A 16,873-nucleotide genomic window follows, 5' to 3' on the forward strand; every position below is an offset into this window, starting at 1 on the left:
GTGCAAGGACTGAGGCAGAGAAGCCGTGAGTTTGCCTCGATGACGGATACGCCGGTGGCCGTGCTACCACAGACCGTGGAAACTGTATCGTGATGTTCACAGCAGGTCAAATTGCAAAGCCGTATGTAATAGCGTGCCAGGGGCGAAGGTGGTGAGCTGCAGACGGCGCGGCTTGTTGTTGCAACGTCGACTTGCTTGTCCAACCGCTGTTCATGAAAGAGAATGATTGCGTTCATTCCCATTCAAATTGCCGTCAAGCTTATGAGATGGTGAAGTGCAGGCGTACAAAAACGGGCTGGCCTGGAACGATCTGGAGTCCTACCTACATGGTTGGCACCATGTCGGCGGCCATCCACGTTGTCCTTGTACAGCATGAGGAGGGGCGCTCCATGGGTAGCAATGATCTAGCATCATTGGGTCCCAAGCCACGGGAAAGAGAGCGGCGGTGGCTTTCTCAGCGATCCATGCTACCTTGAGTCGATCTTGTGTTGGTGATATGATGAGTACCGATCGTAGTTGGTGGCATGGGTGGAAGTAGGCAACCAAGCGAGACAAGGTGGATGGGATTTCGAGTGACCTGAATCCAAGAGAAATCGTTGACCCTGTCAGAGAAACGGATAATCTTTGTCCCGAATATTTTGGATTGGGATGGTCAACAAGACTTGTGGTTGACGAAACTTGGGATGTTGAGTTCAGGTTGTGTCGGAGAAAATATCGTGAGGTTTTTCCATCAGGGCGCACGCTCAAATCCATTTTTTCAGTTCAAAATCCGATTGGAGACTCGTAAAGAAGGAAGTCTCAGCTCTGGTCGTGCCTACCTTGATAGGTCAAGTGTTGTTGCGTCTCATCCTCTCGCTTGGCGGTGGTGGTTGAGCGGCCTCGTGAAGCAAGAACGACTCGGGTACGCAATCCCTCCAACGATTGAAATGGAAGAGACGGATCTCGGAGGAGTTTCAGCGAGTTCAGTTCAGCTTAACTTACCACTCCGGACAACGCTCCAGGTATGTAACTGACTGTAATTATATACGAATATTACCACCCCGTAACTCTAGCTGGCAGTGATACCCCGCATATGCAACCGAGGTCTGGGTAATGAAGAGTAATCGTACGACTCGATACGACCAGTAATCAACATTTGAGACGTCGAGTTGCCTCGGCACCGTTGAAGTTGCAGGAGTGCCAATGCTACCATCATTGGCGGCTTCTACTCAGCTGACTAGGGGACCATCAGCCATATCAATAGTCGGCGAATCTAACCTTTGTTAAAACTGTTCTCATCTTGTCGCCGATATTTCGTGACCGTATTTGGGATTTGTTTCTTGCTCCTTCCCTTTTCTCCATCCTCTTTTTGAAGCGTGCTTGCCATTGTTGCTTCACCGACACATACTCAATCAAGATGCCGTTGCAAACTGAACTTACCCGCCGACTCGGCATCACAGGTACGTATCGCTACACACAGTCCTTCCCCTTCCCGTCCACATGAGAACCTCAATGGCCAATTGGCCAAACATTCAACTTTCAATCTTCACCTCAATCACCCACGTTTCATCTTGCTATTTATATCCTTTGGAACACCCCGATTCGATCATGTCCTTGGGCTGACATGCTTTGTTTCAACTCGCAACAGTGCCCGTCGTTCAGGGTGGCATGCAAGTAAGTTGTCTTTGTTTTTGCTTTTTCTTCCTACGTACCTCTCAGGGTATGTACACAAAACACGGGAGCTAACGTGTCAACAGCATGTAGGAACAGCCGAGCTGGCCAGTGCTGTATCCAATGCTGGTGGTTTGGGTATCATCACTGCCTTGATCTGGCCTGAACCTGAGGGTCTCCGTCAGGAAATTCGCAAGTGCAAGAAGCTGACGACGAGGCCATTCGCCGTCAACATCACTCTTCTGCCTGCCCTTGTTCCCCCCGACTACGAGGCTTACGCCCAGGTTGTCATTGATGAGGGTATCAAGATCGTGGAGACTGCTGGCAACTCTCCCGGTCCCGTCATCAGCAAGCTCAAGAAGGCTGGCGTCATCATCCTCCACAAGTGCACCACCATCAGACATGCTCAGTCTGCGGTGAAGCTTGGTGTTGATTTCTTGAGCATCGACGGTTTCGAATGCGCTGGGTAGGTTAAGCCACATACCTCATTTTTCTGTTGTTGACCAGTCTTGCTTATGCCACATATCACAGCCACGTCGGTGAGTCGGATATTACCAACTTCATCCTCCTTAGCAAGGCCCGTCAGACTCTCAATGTCCCCTTCATTGCCTCGGGTGGCTTCGCCGACGGCCAAGGTCTCGCTGCTGCGCTCATGCTTGGCGCCTGCGGCGTCAACATGGGCACTCGCTTCCTCTGCACTGTCGAAGCCCCCATCCACCAGAACATCAAGGAGGCGATCGTCAAGGCGCAGGAGACGGATACCGCGCTCGTTCTCAGGCGCTGGCGCAACACCACCCGCCTCTTCAAGAACCAGGTAGTGCGGGATGCCCTTAAGGTGGAGAAGGAGAGCAAGACGGGGGAGTTCTCTGAAATTGCCCCTTACGTCAGTGGAAAGCGTGGCAAGGAGGTGTTCATCAACGGTGACCCCGAGTATGGTGTCTGGACTGCTGGCCAGGTCATGGGTCTCATTAATGACATCCCGACTTGCAAGGATCTAATTGTACGCATCGAGAAGGAGGCCGAGGACACGATCAAGGAGAAGGTCAAGCTGTTTACCGCGCCGTCGAAGCTATAGAGCTGGTTATGGTTGGATATTTCTGTTGTGCATAGACTTGCCGGGGTTGTGGGCAACGTAACGAACTCCAGTTTCCTGTTCTCCTTTTTACAAAACTTTTCCATGTTTCCATGCTGTCGTGATGCTTCTTCCTTACTTCGTAGGCACCGTAGGTAATCTTGAGGGTGGGGCGGTTTGGTCCGACTCCAATCAGTCGCCAGGACACCAGTTACAGGCTTGCTATGGCTTTCAAAAACGCCTTTGAACCATGGACGATTTCAGATACTACTCAAGAGAGATTGCATGATATTGGCTTTTTGCGATAACGACACTGAAATCGAAAGACGACGTGGATCTCAGAACGTGACGCCTTCTCCAACCACCCTAACCTCAACCTTATTCCTCACGCTAAAACCCCGGCGTTTGAGCACGCGGTGGAGCGTTCCCGATTCAACTCCAATTGTATGGCGGCACTTGAGCCGGGCTGACCCTTGCATGACTCCACGGCTGGCACGCAATTGCCAAGCGTTGGAGACAAAAGGGGAGCCCGATGGGTCCTCTCCCGAGTCAAAGGCGGAGAGGAAGCCGGAGTGCAGTGAGGAGAGACCTCGGCATGTGCTCCCTTTGGGCAAAGTCGCAGCCGAAGAGTTCCAATGCTGGCGTCCAAGAGACGGAAAGAGTGATCAGCTAATTCAAGTTTTTCCTCTGAGTTTGTGTTTCATACCTTTTTTCTTTGAACCTCACGCGTTTGTTTCGTGAACCAGTTGAATCTAGAATCCTATCATCAACCGTGATACGGACAAGCGCCCCTTTGAAATCTTTGGGGAAAGTCTGACCGCCGCCAGCTCAGCTCATCTTACTTTCCATTCAGCTGCAATAAGCTGGCTTGTACCTGAACATCAACAAAACAACCTAACCGCGACATCCGATCCTCTTCCGATTCGCAGCAACAACCAACTTCAGCCCAACAACAACAACAACTACTACTACCAAAACACCGCGCAAGCCGTCGCATTAACATCACCCCCAAAACAAATCATCCAAAATGGTCGCCGACGCCCTCGTCTACCACCCCGCGGTCTCGCACTACCTCAAATTCGTCGCCACCACCGTCGGCCGCGACAAGCTTCTGCGCCTTCTCCAATACTTTGCCCGCTTCTACGCCTGGTACCTTTTGCGCACCAACAACCCGGCCTCCGCGATCAAGCCATGGGAGACGATGAAGAAGCAGTTCGGCATGGTGCGCAAGGTGATGCGCGCCGGCAAGAATGTCGAGCACATCAAGGCTGCCGCCGTGGCGGCCGACAACAAGAACGGCGACCCCATCCTCCGGTACCTGGCTGTCGGTCGTCAGCTCGGCTATGCGGGCTACTTGACGTTTGATCTGGGCACCCTGCTCGATGCGACGGGCATTCGCAAGACGGAGAGCGCCAAGAGGCTGGCTAGAGAGTCCCAGAGGTTCTGGGTTATGGGACTCAGCTGCAGCGTGATTGCGCAGGCGTACACGCTTTGGAGGCTGAGGCAGAGGGAGGCGAGGGTTGATCGCAAGGAGGGAGAGGGTGTCGTAGAGGCTAAGAGGATTGAGGTGTAAGTTGACTCCCCGGTCGCGCTCCATGTTTGCGATCCGATCCGCCTGAGGAGACATGATTTGATGCTAACGATTGCTTTTTACAATGTTATAGCGAGCGCGCCGCCAGCCGCATCCAGCTCACTTCCGACCTTTGCGACTTGACTGTTCCTCTCAGCGCTCTCACCTGGGTCAACTTCGATGATGGCATCGTCGGTCTCGCTGGTACCCTCAGCTCTCTGCTTGGCATCTACTCCCAGTGGAAGAAGACTGCTTAGAGGGCAGGTCCATCACAACGATATAGGAGAGTCACGGTTGAGGACGAAAAGGGGGCTTAGGATTTATGGTGAGATGATGATGGGAGGTTCACAATGTTGTATGAAGATTGATTGTTATCTTTGAGTGGCTTACTGGGACAACAGCACGCGGATTTTTGTTTAAGTTCTTGTTTCCCAATCTTTGTCGAATTCGAAATTCGACAGGCTTTATCAAGATAGATTGTTTGTTGATACCTTTGCCATTGAGTCACTTTTGTTGTTGATTCCAGTCTCATTCTTTCTCTTCCGTGTGTCATCCGCCATCGACTGTCGAGGTACCCGATGCTTACTTACTATTAGTAGCCCTGGCGACCATAACGACGAGCATGTTCGTGATCCTGGACGATGAGATTACGAGTCTCTGACTTTGAGCCTTTGACATGCGAGTCTGACTGTCGGACTGGGGATGATGAGTGATCAACGAGTGGATCACACCCATGCCATGGTTCGGTTTCATGTCTCCGGGCCGAGGGGTTTGGGGTTCCGGTTTCCGGAGGAGCGGAATCGAAGATCTCTCCACCCGCCTTATCCCGGTCTGGGGCCGTGGGCCGCTCCGAATTCCCCGCATGCATCCGGATGGAATGGTTCATCCCGATTTTGTGTCTCTGCATCGGATGGCGTTTCTGTCCATATTTACATTTGTTTGCATCCTGACTTCCCGACTCCAGCAAATCAAACATTGCACCAAAGTATCTGGCAAAAACTCTTGTGAGCTCCATTGGCACTCCCAACCTCTCACAGGAAGTCGAATGGAACGACTTGAAAATTCGGCCTTCATCATACTGAGATACCTTGTCATTCGACACCTGCATGATGTCCTGCCGCACGAATGCAGCAAAATGTGTTGGGAACTTAAGGTTCTGCACCGGAGACAGCTGATCAGCCTCCTGATACTTCCGCCCAACTTCTCGGGCTTTGTGATCAAAAAGACGTGGGATAAGATTCTATCAGATGAGGCTATGAAACCCTCGTTATTGATTCTGCAGACCAGCAATCCGGAGCTTAAAGCCATGACGTTATGCGGTTTGGACTTGGTCGGAACAGGAATAGCGTCGTTTTTATCCGCACGTTATCGAACCCCTGCACCTAGGAACAATTCTTCGATCACCATTCTAACCATTTCTCACACATCTTGTCCACGCGGGGCAAAACGACCCCATGAAACTTTGCAATATTTGCTCACATATCCTTGGAATACCACCCGATGGAACAGTTTGACGCTCGGATTATTCGCGCTGAACATGGCCTAGATTCGAGAGGTCAATCGTTCAACACTGGATCTCGATCAATATCTGGAAAGCGCGGGGCTCTATCATGCCTTCCGTATTTGGACAGCTCGGGATGAGATCAACATTCAATGGTTTGCACTAATAACTCATTCATTGCTCTTGTTAAAGTTCTTGCCCTTGCGTTCACATTGACTCTTCAATCTTATCATCATCTCCCCTCCTCAACCTCCAGCCCCTCATCGCGGCGTTGCCCATTGTCAGACCACCGTGCGGGCTGAATATCTGCAGGTACAGTTGCAATCGCCTGGAATCAGGGAACCAAGAGCATTCGCTGCCCTGTTAGCATCCCGCTACGGATTTAAGACAAGCCCCATCCGGCGTGGCGTTTGAGAACAAGGCCTTGCCCCACCACGTTTGCAATCCCAAAGTCCAGACGAGCCGCTTCCCCTGGGCAATGAGGTAACGATCTCGAACCAGTGGACCAGGATCCGAGGCAAGGATACTGAGGAGCTTCAAGCTGTCCTGACAATCGAGAACGAATCGGGGCTGTGTGTGGTAACACCTCCGTCTTGCTTTTGCTGTCGCACAACATAAACTGACAATTCCCATGTTTACCAAGTTCATCCGTCACCTTTTCAATATTCCATTCCCAAGTGACCGGCGACTCAACTCGTGAGAGCTTCGTTTGTCCCCAAGAGACCTCGGTTCACTCAGTTGCCCTTCAACACACTGCTGTGCGTCATTGCCAAGCAACATATCAACTCTCGCTTCTACACTACCCCACCGTCAAAAAGATAAACAATCTTGCGCCCAGTTCCTAACCGCCAACTACAACAAAGAGAAGAAAACACCAAGGCATTGGATCGCGATAGTTGCTTCATAACACCAGAAGAGGCGTCAATTCGACTCCCACGATCGTTTCTCTCCAATATTTCCACCAAACCAGTAACAATGGCTGCGTCAACGGCTCCCGGGGAGCTGGGACTCTCCATCACGGGCTTGGGAGTTCAGTATCCTCCATACAGCCTTGGTCCAGACTGTCTCGACATTCTCAGCAAAAGATACTACCCCGAGTCCCCAGCGTAAGCTTTCTTTATCTTCTTTTGCTTTGCGCTTGTTAGACAGGCACTGATTCCGGTTTGCGACAGCATGAAGAAGGTCCTCGCCATCAACCGGTACACAGGCATCGACCAGCGCTCCTCGATAGGAAACCCCGACCACCCGCTCGTAAACCAGCCCAATTCACCTACCGTCGATGAACTTCACAAGGTCTTCATGTCCGATGGCGTTCCGCTCGCAGTCGAAGCCTCCCGAAAGGCCATGGCCGAAGCCCGCGTAGAACCTAACCAAATCACACACATGGTTTCCACAACGTGTACCGACTCTGCCAACCCAGGCTACGACCATTTTGTTGCGAAGGAGCTTGGCCTCAGCGATCGGCTCGAGAAGGTCCTACTTCACGGTATCGGCTGCAGTGGTGGTCTGGCAGCCCTGCGCACAGCAGCGAATCTGTGCCTAGGCCACAAGGCACGCGGGAAGCCAGCCCGGATCCTGGTCCTCGCACTCGAAGTCTCCACGATCATGGTCCGCAGCGAGCTCGAGAGCATCAACGCCCTACAAGAAACCCGCATCGGAATCGCCTTGTTCAGCGACTGCGCTAGCGCCGTGGTCCTTTCCAACGGCATTGGCGAGGAACCAGGCAAGCCCGCGATATACGACCTCTTGGGCTGGGAAAACCGTGTGATCCCGGACTCCGAACACGACCTCGGTTTTGACGTTGACCCAATGGGATGGAAAGTCGTCTTGTCTCCCCGAGTGCCAGTACTAGCCAAAGCCTCCCTCCAACCAACCTACACCGACCTCCTGTCTTCGTTCCAAGACCAACTCCCCTCATCCTACCAAAAACCAGCTGACTTCGACTGGGCAATGCACCCCGGCGGCGCCACTATTCTCTCAGGTGCCGAAAGCGCCATGGGTCTCACACCAGAGCACATGCGCGCCTCCTACGACACGTACATCAATCACGGCAACTCCAGCTCGGCAACCATATTCAGCGTTCTCAACCGGCTAAGGGAAAAGGACATGGATGCCCTAGCGCCCGACGGGAAAGTGAAGGAGTATATCGTCGGTTGCGCGTTCGGACCCGGTATCAATGTCGAGATGTGTATGTTGAAGCGCAGGATGAATTGCCCCACGACGACGACGACGGGGTTGGATACGCCGCCGGAGACAGATGATAGCGAGGGTCCAGGGCCGGGGTCGAGTGCGGGGAGCGAGGACGGGGAGTCGATAGAGGGCGATAAGGAAGACAAAAAGGAGAAGTTTATCAGTGAGGCGTTGGATAACGTCGAGCTTGATTGAACCAGATCAAGTTCGACGTTAGTTCGGAAAGAAGCGGTGGGGAAAACGAGGAGATTATTGTTTGTTTTAGCAAGCAGGCAAGCTGTCAGCAAGGGGAGTTTTTCTTGATACCTTTTTATGGGTTTATTTTTATTGTTGGGCGTCTTCCGTGTAGCAATACAAACTTCCCATGTTCTTTTTTGGCCTGCAGTTGACGATAGGGAGAAAAGAAAAGTAAATGATACTTAACGATTCAGCAACACATCGAGACTCGGGTGATAGAGAGGGAGGGATGGAGTAGAGGAGAGCAGGCCAGCTGCATGGTTAAAGCATTGCGTCAGGCGTCACTGCATAAGTACCATAGCTCAAGTAAGCCGTTGGGGTAGTACGGCAGATCGTGACCCTCGAAGTATGAAATGGTGATGTACATATGTCAGTCAGCCCTCAGGCTCTTGGAGTCACTTTTGGAGTCACTTGGGCTTCAGAGCCTTTTTGGTCGTGGTCTAGTCCAGTCTTAGGCGAAGTATTACAGTAGGTAGGCGTTTCACTCGGCTCATCTTATTCAGTGTTAGGTACTCTTGAACCCTCTTCCTCTTTTCGTTGGGAGGAGATCTATAGTGAGGAATGGGTATAATCATACTTCAAATTACTATAGGATAGGATATCACTCATAACCATCATCATTACCTTCTTTCTCTCAATCTCCTGCTTCGTCATAATCATTAAATTGTTGAAACATCCAGAACAACCCAAAACAATTCCAACTCCAACGCTCAAAAGCAACCACACCTCTTTCAGGCCCAAAAAACGAACCCCATCCATCCACCCCTAACAATATTTACCCCATATACCCCCTTCACTCAGCAGGACTACTACTAGCCTTCTTTTCCACAGGCATCACCTCCTCCGCGTCCTCCACCATGTCCTCCCCCTTCCTCAACCCCAGCTGCCTAGTATCATAACCATTCTCCTCCAGGAAAGCCCTAAACCTTGCATCCTCCACTTGAATCGTATCCTGTCCAATATGGGGTAAGCAAAAGAGGACCAACGCCGCGCTCAACACGCACAAGCTACTCGATACCCAAAACGGGTACTGCGCCGCAAGTCTCTCATCGCCTCCGCCCGCCTTTTCGATATAGGGGAAAACCCAGGTGCCCACAAACGCACCGATCTTGCCCACGGCGGCCGCCAGACCGTAGTATTGTCCCCTGATGCCCGTGGCGCACGTCTTGGCGGCGATGAGCCCGATGTTGTTGCCTGGCCCTAGTTCTCCCAGCGATTGGAAAATGCCGTAGACGACGGCGAAGGCGGCGACGCGCGACGGCTGGGCGAGGGAGGAGTAGCACGCTGCCATTATAAAGCCCACGATGGCCTGCAAAAAGACGCCCAAAGCCAAAGCGTAGCGCGGACCCAACAGGTCGGAAACGGGCGCGCCGAGCATCGTGCCGGGGATGTAGAACAGGTTGATGACGGTATTCCAGCCGAAAATCGTCGTCAGCGGGGATCCAGAAGGGTAGATGTTGGCGACGATCTTGGGCGAGTAAATCCCGAAGCTGTAGGCCGAAAAATCGTAGATGAACCAGATCAAGCTGACGATGAACAAGCGAAACCCGTAGAACTTCAGGACCAGTTTATAGGGAGTGCGGGCGTGTTTCATGCTGTTTCTCTGGAACTCTTCGGGTTCGTTGACGAATAATCGCAAAACAAACAGCACGAGGGGGAAAACGACGCCAATCCCCAACGAGGTGCGCCAGATGGTCGACAGGTGCTTGTTGTCGCAGGCCGCGGACACGACGTAGGGGACGAAGGCACCGATGACGAAGCCCCAGTCGATCATCGAGTTGGTGAACAGGATGAACCACATGTTGCGCTGGCCGGACTTGAGCTCGCCTGTGTTTTCGGCGCAGCCGACGGAGCCGGCGGGGTATTCGCCTCCTATGCCGACGCCGACCTTTTTGGGACGTGGGAGTGTTAGTTTGGTGATAATGCGGAAGAGGATGAGAGGAAGGGGAGAGGAAAAGGGGAGATGGTGATATGAGGATGGGGAGGGAAGAAAACTTACGAAAAAGCGCCAGGCGGTCAAAATGTTGAACATCCCAACTGTGTCGCCCTTGTAGTAACTCCCTGCGGCGAGGGCGGCGAAGGCGATGAGGATGATGGTTGAGACTAGGAGGGAGTTTGTTCGTGACCATTTATCGGACCTTTGGTTTCCCCACACAATGTCAGCTCTTCACACTCTTTCATCTTTCATCTCTCATCAGAACTTCAAAGGTGTGAAGAGAAACTCACAAATATCCAAACAACAACATGCCAACCACCGTTCCAGCAAACGCAATATCGCCCACATACTTCTTCGCGTTTGAGCTTTTCCAGATGTCCTCATACTCTCGGTCTAAGATGGTGACGACGGAGCCAATGACCTGTAGTAGCGTTGTTGTTGTCAGCTTTTCAGTGGCTTATTTGAAGTTGCGACAACTTGACTGGACGCTTTGCGCAGTGTAGTTCATTCAGCTTGAACTTACATTATTGATATACCCATCTGAAAAGAGCCCAGCGCCACAAGCGATTACAGGAATGAGATTCTTCCAGTTTGTCTTTCCTAGTGTTTGTCCTTCGGTGACGGTAGTGGTGTCTTGATGATGATCGACGGGTTGCGCAGAAGCCTCAGATTCGGCTTTGCGCCGGCGGCCGAGTCCGAACATTGTTGCGCAGGTATGTGCAAGTCCGATAAGGTATACTTTCAACCTGATACCTTGCAATGTTTGAGAATCGTAGGTCTGTAGGAAAGGAGGAGGAAGAAAAAAGAGAGGAAGAAAGAAAAAGAAGAAAGAGGTTGTCACAAACTTTCTAGATAAGAATTTGAAAGCTACCCTGAAGCTACTCGACTAGCTACTAGCTATCAGCTCACCAAGGGTACAGTACAGAACCGAGGCAACGGAAGTTGAACAAAGAAGGAAAGAAAAGAGGACAATCACAGGGTCGAGAACTGATGAGAAGAAGCGGAATTAAGTCAGTGGCGGACGGACGGACTGGTGGGGGACGGACCCTCCTCGACAGGCTGCCAGGATACTCGATCAATGAATGCTTGGATTTCGACTCCCATCCTTTTGCTTTTTTCGAATATCGACATTCCTGTTTCGGTATAAGTTTGAGAGCCCCAGAGGAAAAAAAAAAAAAAAAAAAAAAGGAAAAAAAACACGGATGGGAAGGCTGGTAACTTCCCTGGCAGTATGGCAACCTCCGGCAGCATGGCACACGATAGTTACCACCCTGCGCATAACGTAGTCGCAATGCAGCGTTCCATGCTCGGTGCAACCTTCACTTGTACAAGGTAGGGGTGTTGAGGTTGAAAGTTGACCAAGTCTCCCGCCTCAGTCCTCGCTCCCAACCACGCCCTCGTAGGTTTTCACGATACCGAGTATCTAGAGGTAAAGAGGTAAAATAGGGGCCCAAAAGATCATCGCCTTGCATCTTCCCCTTCCTTCCTCCGTCCTCGCCGCCAATTCGACTCGGAGTATCTGATAAGAACTCCCAAAGCATGGAACCCCTTGTTTATCCCCACAAAGTTAGTTTCTCTCCGGAGCAATCCACATTCCACTCACAAGTCTCCGCGCGCGAGCTCCTCTCTTCCACGTGGAGAGATCTCAGCTTCGTGGATCCTTGTGTATGTTTTGAGATCTGCCTTTCTTTACAGGTTCCCTTTCCCTTTCCCTTCCGCCTTTTTTCTCTGAACTTGATTACCCCTCTGCTGTCTCTCTCTCTGGTTTAACTTGCAGCGGAATGCCGTGTCTCAGTGCATCACAAGATACCTCGTGGCTTTAGTGTTGTGTCCTGGAAAATAAAAGAGGTGTGACCAAAGTCCAGGTGACGTTGTCCTGCATGTGAAGGCCTATTGGGATGCTAGAGAGGGTGCTCCAAATCGGCTTCCAGGTTATCGGATCGGGGATAGCGCCCTACATACAACACGGTCGCTTCCACTTACAAGAGGCTTGAAAGGTTGAAGAAGTGTGTGGTCACTGTGGTTGGGTGGGTGTCAAGCTTTTCAAGGCCTTTCTGGGCGGCGTTCGCCGAGGGTTCTTGTCCAAAGCTTAGCGCTCTTCCCCGCGGTGCTCGGCGCTGTCAGGCTGTGGGATGGCTTGGGTGATTAGCGGGCTGTGGGGGTTCTGATGCCGGGAGCCGACCTTACGCTCTCTTTGACTTCCACTTCACAATGTTTTCAACCTGAGTTGAAGTTGTGAAGTTGACTTTATGATGTCTGGAATTGGTAATGAAGACGTTGCAATCAAAGTTCAAAATTTTACGAATATTTTTTTTCATTATGGATAGGATCGTTTGAAACCAAAGGCACTGTTGGCTCTAACCGATGTGCAGTTCAAGCGGTGCCGAACTACCGTAGGATTCGACGCCGGCAAGGTAGCCTTCGGTACACTCACTGTGCCACACGAACACTTTCCCAATGCGGAAATCTCCGAAGACTGATAATCAACAACGAGTGTCGAAGAAGCACGACAATAGGAAGCAATACAGGTTAAGGACAAGGTCGTCAACGAGACACCGGTAGGCATACTTCACTAACAAGCGCTTCCGGACAACTTCACCGTCCTCTCACCCTCGAATTCGTTCAAAACCCTCTTCTAGACTTAATACTCCTCATCAACCTCCGAGCCGTCTTCCTCCGCCTTCCACCTCTCCGTCTTCTCCCTATCCATCCTCTCCCACTCCTCCCAAAATTTGGCATCCTCGTAATAACTCGGCGGTAGATCTTTTGGGTTCGTTCCCCAAGTTTTACTTTCATCAGGTCCAACTACCAACTCTAACAGCCCCCCTTTCTCAAAGAACTCGTGTGTGATCCAGTTCTTGGTATGCCTCTTCCCGTTCAACTTGGCTGACTGGATGTACACGGGTTTTGTGCCACCGCCGCCGTCGCCTTGCATTTCGACATCAAAATTGACAGTTCTTATGATCGCCCATTTAGCCTTCTTCGAGTCCGAAGACACAGGTCCGGAAGGGGACTTCAGGTCGATACCAGCCCTCACCTTAACTTCATGGAAAAAGGGCGGAACGATAAGGTAAACATCCTGCCCGGCCACGGGAAACACACCCAGCCCCATGCCCCAAGTGGTAAACGCGCCCATGGCGCAATCGTCGTTTCCCGGAATCCCGTTGACGCTGGCGTTGAACATCCTGGGGACATAGCTCCTCAACCATTTACTGGATAAACCAGGGCGGCCGGCGTAGTGGAACTGAAACACCGTCAGGAACGATTGCTCGTTGCCCATGTACGCGATCCCGCTCTCATGGTAATATTCGAGTCTTTTGACAAAGGTGTCGGCGCCGCCCATGAGGGAAATCAAAGTCGACATGGACTGGGGAGCGAAAAAGGAGTAAAGCCAGGGTGAACCCTCGTAGACGTCGAGGGAGGTGTCGTAGTAGCAGGAGTGCTGGTTTTGGATAGGCGAGCAGGTGCGCGTTGGGTGGTACCGGAAGGTTCCTCGAAGTGTGCGTGGTTGGAGGAAGCCCACGAAGGGCGACTGCAGGATGTAACCGGGGATGGAGGCGTTTTGGCCTTCTAGCGGGGTGTCTTCTGCTTGGGGGGATAATGACTCACGGTCCCGGAAGAGGTCCTTTGCCGAGGGGTTCCAGTAGTTGCGCCAGTTGGCGCCGCGGTGGTGGTATTTTGAGGCATCGGTGGCGAGGGAGGTGTGGGTTGAGATATTTGGACGGTATTCTTGAAATTCGGCCTGAGACGGGAAAAGGAGCGAGGACTCCGAAAGACCGCGAGAAAGGAGGGAAATGCAAAAGTCGTTGTAGGCGTATTCCACGCCGCGGGAGATGGAGCGAGAAGCGGGACCAGTACCGTTTTTGTCGACGTCGTTCCAGGGAATGTAGCCACGATCGTGCCAGGAAACGAGATTGCCGCGGCCGGAGAGACCCCAATTTTCTGGTTCAATTTCGGCGTCGGAGAGAACGGCTTCGTAGGCGGTCTTCCAGTCGATGTTGGTGATGAGGCCCTTGACAAAGGCGTCGGCGATGACTACGTCGGCGTTGGAGCCGCCTTGGGTGTAGCCTTTGCAGAAGGACATGCGACAGTCCGGAAGCTTGCCTTCATGCCGGTAAATGTCGATCAACGCTCTGATCATCTCGGTTTGGGCCTTGGGGTCGATAACGGTCAGGAGGGGATGTTGGGCTCTGAAGGAATCCCAGATGCAGTAGAACCTACATAGCCCACGTTAGTAAATGGTGTATCCTCTCCTCGTTTTCCTTCCGGGGCGTGTAAACTCACGAGTCAAAATACGGCTCAGTCGAATTCCACAACGGATTCTCTCCCGTATAATTCTGCGGACTCAACAAGGTTCTATACAGCCCACTCCAAAACGTGGTCTGCAACTCCTCGCTCGTGCCGCTCGCATCCACCCTCACCACATCCAACTTCTCCCTCCACGCCTCTTTCGCATCTTTTTCGACTCTCTCAAAGTCCCAATCCTCAATCTCCCGCTCCGCATTCTCACACGCCTTATCCACCGAGATAAATGACACACCCACCCTCGCCAGTATCGAATTCTTCATCTCTTCAGAGTCGGGCCTCTCAAACTGAATCCAAGCCCCCGCCGACCCCGTCGGGATCTGATACCCCGAACCGACGCCTTCGAGGAACTGTTTCTCATCCGTAGCCTTACTCGACACGAACGTGCCCGTCTTCCTGATCTTGGCGCCCTTGAAATCCGCGCAGAAGAAGGCGTGGTAATGCCCTGCACCGAAAGAGGGCGTGTACCGCCCGTCTCCCACGATCCGGCCCGTTTCGGGATAGACCTGGATCCCGCCCATGGACCGACTGTTCATCAGGTCTACCAAGTCGATCAAGATCAGAGGACTGTAGGGCGCCACGCCCTTGGCGAAGTGCAGCTTTTCCGTTCCTGGAAACGAGAAGCGATAGAGGACAGCGTGGTGGGTAGTTGTCATCTCGGCTCGAACGCCGTTGGTGATGTTGACGGTGAAGTACCCCGGCGAAGCATACACGGACCCCGGAACGCGGTTCAGCGGGCGGTCGTAGAGGGAGAAGTCGCACTTGGTGTAGTCGTCGTCGATGCAGCCCGGGTGGACAAATAAAGGGAAGTTCCCCAGCGAGGGCTGGCCGCCCGTGCCGGAGTCGTGCATGTGCGAGAAGCCGGTGATGGGGTTGTCGTCGGATACGAATCCCGCGGCGTTCTCGGCGGGCGATGCGACGTCGGCTACGGCTTTGGCCATGCCGTAGGGCAGGGTGGCGCCGGGGAAGACATGGCCGCCGTTGGTGGTGCCGATTAGGGGATCGATGAATTGCAGAATGTCGTTGTTAAAATCTTGGTTGCTACTGGCCGCTCCTGAACGTTCGCCATATGGACCGGCGATGTCGGGTGAGAAGAGGAAGAAGAGGAGGGTTTGGCTTGGGGTGATGAGTTTGAAGAGGAGGAAGATGGTGATGGTGAGGAAGACGGCGACAAGGAGAGCCCTTCTCTTTCGTGGGACACTCGCGAAGTGAGCGGGGAGTTTGGCTGCCGCTTTGCGGTAGGGTGAGTCGTCGTATATCGCCATGGTTCCTGACCTCACCCGCGGTGGTGAAATAGGCTTTGGTGACTACCTCTTTTCAGAAAGTGGTTGTTGTCTATGTTTCTCACATACTATGTATGTGTCCTGCTAATTGTTGACAGCCCTTGAATGGGCAATGTTTCAGACATAAACATAAGCCTCTCCCTTGCTTGGTGCTTGGATGTCAAGACATCAGAAACTCGGAAGTTCAAAAAAGATGGAAATTGCTCTCCACCCTCATCAAGGGTCCAGAACCCCTGAAGAGACAAGTAACCCATGGCATCGAAGTTTAAGTCCGGGGTTGCTGACTGATCCAACCATCCATAAATCAGCCTCTTTCGGAAAAGGGCCAAGTTGTACTAAATAGAACAAAAGTTTATTCACATTGAATAAGTGGCGTTCTTGTCAAGAATGTCAGGTCAAACGGAGGGGAAGAGGAGAAAAGCTGAGGGAGGAATTGGTTGCCAAGACGATACCAAGACCTTTACCGTGCCGGCGTCCGATTTGAGAACAGGGGTACAAACCACTGACAGTTACAGTATTGTCCAATGAGAATTGGGGATTTTGGCTTGGAATGGTTAGGGCTTATAAGTGTTACAGCGTCATGTCTCCGAGGTTTCGCTGGATGTCCAGAAGAGGAAGTTCTCTTTGTTGGCTTCTCCGAACTGTATTTGGATACTTCAAAGTCGAAGAGAAAGCGAACTCATAATCGGACTTTGGCCAGGGCTCGATTGATACAGACATTCCTGAGACTTTCAAGTAGTTCGTTGCCTTGAGTACTTCACTTCCACCACCATGATCTTACATCTAAGTGTATCCAGAGGATCGTCATTGTCATTGTGATGTTCTTCAGGACGGACTCGGTCCAACACCTCTCCCACAAAGAGGTGACATGGAATCAGAAACAGTCTATATCAAAACGTTGATATAGCCAATATGGGCTTCCTTCGTCAGCCATTTCGGTAGTTCATGGCGTGGCCAGCTTGCAGACGGTACCACCGGTTTACCCATTCTCAATTTATCCATATAACATACCCTTTCACATGCCACCTTTCTTGCATGTCGTCGAATTTTCCCCAGATTTTCCACGGGGTTTTGGTTCAATACTGTGAAGACACCGAAACCTCAACCATGGCTCCTGACTCTTGACGAC

At 52.0% G+C, this 16,873-nt stretch overlaps 5 protein-coding genes across 5 annotated transcripts; 3 read left to right on the plus strand and 2 right to left on the minus strand.

Annotated features, from left to right (window-relative positions):
- The first annotated feature begins 1,051 nt into the window (after window positions 1-1,051).
- SMAC4_03439 (uncharacterized protein) lies at window positions 1,052-3,017 on the plus strand. The gene is made up of 4 exons (XM_003353074.2): window positions 1,052-1,439; window positions 1,628-1,653; window positions 1,737-2,116; window positions 2,182-3,017. The coding sequence occupies exons 1-4, from the start codon at window positions 1,397-1,399 to the stop codon at window positions 2,723-2,725; spliced, it is 993 nt and encodes a 330-aa protein (XP_003353122.1). The 5' UTR covers window positions 1,052-1,396; the 3' UTR covers window positions 2,726-3,017.
- Window positions 3,018-3,575: 558 nt separating this feature from the next.
- On the plus strand, window positions 3,576-4,802 carry SMAC4_03438 (uncharacterized protein). The gene is made up of 2 exons (XM_003353073.2): window positions 3,576-4,291; window positions 4,387-4,802. The coding sequence occupies exons 1-2, from the start codon at window positions 3,750-3,752 to the stop codon at window positions 4,547-4,549; spliced, it is 705 nt and encodes a 234-aa protein (XP_003353121.1). The 5' UTR covers window positions 3,576-3,749; the 3' UTR covers window positions 4,550-4,802.
- Window positions 4,803-6,768: 1,966 nt separating this feature from the next.
- Window positions 6,769-8,346, plus strand: SMAC4_03437 (uncharacterized protein; the record flags this gene model as incomplete). Its single annotated transcript, XM_003353072.2, has 2 exons — window positions 6,769-6,899; window positions 6,966-8,346. 2 exons carry the CDS (start codon window positions 6,769-6,771, stop codon window positions 8,176-8,178), a joined length of 1,344 nt encoding a protein of 447 aa, XP_003353120.1. The 3' UTR covers window positions 8,179-8,346.
- Window positions 8,347-8,746: 400 nt separating this feature from the next.
- SMAC4_03436 (uncharacterized protein) lies at window positions 8,747-11,332 on the minus strand. The gene is made up of 4 exons (XM_066089945.1): window positions 10,680-11,332; window positions 10,447-10,577; window positions 10,220-10,358; window positions 8,747-10,108 (listed from the first exon to the last, which is right to left on the minus strand). Exons 1-4 carry the CDS (start codon window positions 10,857-10,859, stop codon window positions 9,014-9,016), a joined length of 1,545 nt encoding a protein of 514 aa, XP_065947683.1. The 5' UTR covers window positions 10,860-11,332; the 3' UTR covers window positions 8,747-9,013.
- Window positions 11,333-12,518: 1,186 nt separating this feature from the next.
- Window positions 12,519-15,897, minus strand: SMAC4_03435 (uncharacterized protein). Its single transcript, XM_003353070.2, has 2 exons — window positions 14,441-15,897; window positions 12,519-14,373 (listed from the first exon to the last, which is right to left on the minus strand). Exons 1-2 carry the CDS (start codon window positions 15,724-15,726, stop codon window positions 12,798-12,800), a joined length of 2,862 nt encoding a protein of 953 aa, XP_003353118.1. The 5' UTR covers window positions 15,727-15,897; the 3' UTR covers window positions 12,519-12,797.
- Between the last annotated feature and the right edge of the window lie 976 nt (window positions 15,898-16,873).

The sequence above is a fragment of the Sordaria macrospora genome, chromosome 7, assembly GCF_033870435.1.
Source record: "Sordaria macrospora chromosome 7, complete sequence".
Lineage (NCBI taxonomy): Eukaryota > Fungi > Ascomycota > Sordariomycetes > Sordariales > Sordariaceae > Sordaria > Sordaria macrospora.

Excerpts from the sequence above, each read along its gene's own strand:
- SMAC4_03439 (XM_003353074.2), top strand. The coding sequence starts at position 1,397 with ATGCCGTTGCAAACTGAACTTACCCGCCGACTCGGCATCACAG. Across the intron at positions 1,440-1,627 it reads CCGCCGACTCGGCATCACAG|TGCCCGTCGTTCAGGGTGGC; the intron begins GTACGTATCGCT and ends AACTCGCAACAG. Across the intron at positions 1,654-1,736 it reads TCGTTCAGGGTGGCATGCAA|CATGTAGGAACAGCCGAGCT; the intron begins GTAAGTTGTCTT and ends ACGTGTCAACAG.
- SMAC4_03438 (XM_003353073.2), top strand. The coding sequence starts at position 3,750 with ATGGTCGCCGACGCCCTCGTCTACCACCCCGCGGTCTCGCACTACCTC. Across the intron at positions 4,292-4,386 it reads GAGGCTAAGAGGATTGAGGT|CGAGCGCGCCGCCAGCCGCA; the intron begins GTAAGTTGACTC and ends ACAATGTTATAG.
- SMAC4_03436 (XM_066089945.1), bottom strand. The coding sequence starts at position 10,859 with ATGTTCGGACTCGGCCGCCGGCGCAAAGCCGAATCTGAGGCTTCTGCG. Across the intron at positions 10,578-10,679 it reads CAGATGGGTATATCAATAAT|GTCATTGGCTCCGTCGTCAC; the intron begins GTAAGTTCAAGC and ends ACGCTACTACAG. Across the intron at positions 10,359-10,446 it reads ATGTTGTTGTTTGGATATTT|GTCCGATAAATGGTCACGAA; the intron begins GTGAGTTTCTCT and ends GGGAAACCAAAG.
- SMAC4_03435 (XM_003353070.2), bottom strand. The coding sequence starts at position 15,726 with ATGGCGATATACGACGACTCACCCTACCGCAAAGCGGCAGCCAAACTC. Across the intron at positions 14,374-14,440 it reads ACTGAGCCGTATTTTGACTC|GTTCTACTGCATCTGGGATT; the intron begins GTGAGTTTACAC and ends TGGGCTATGTAG.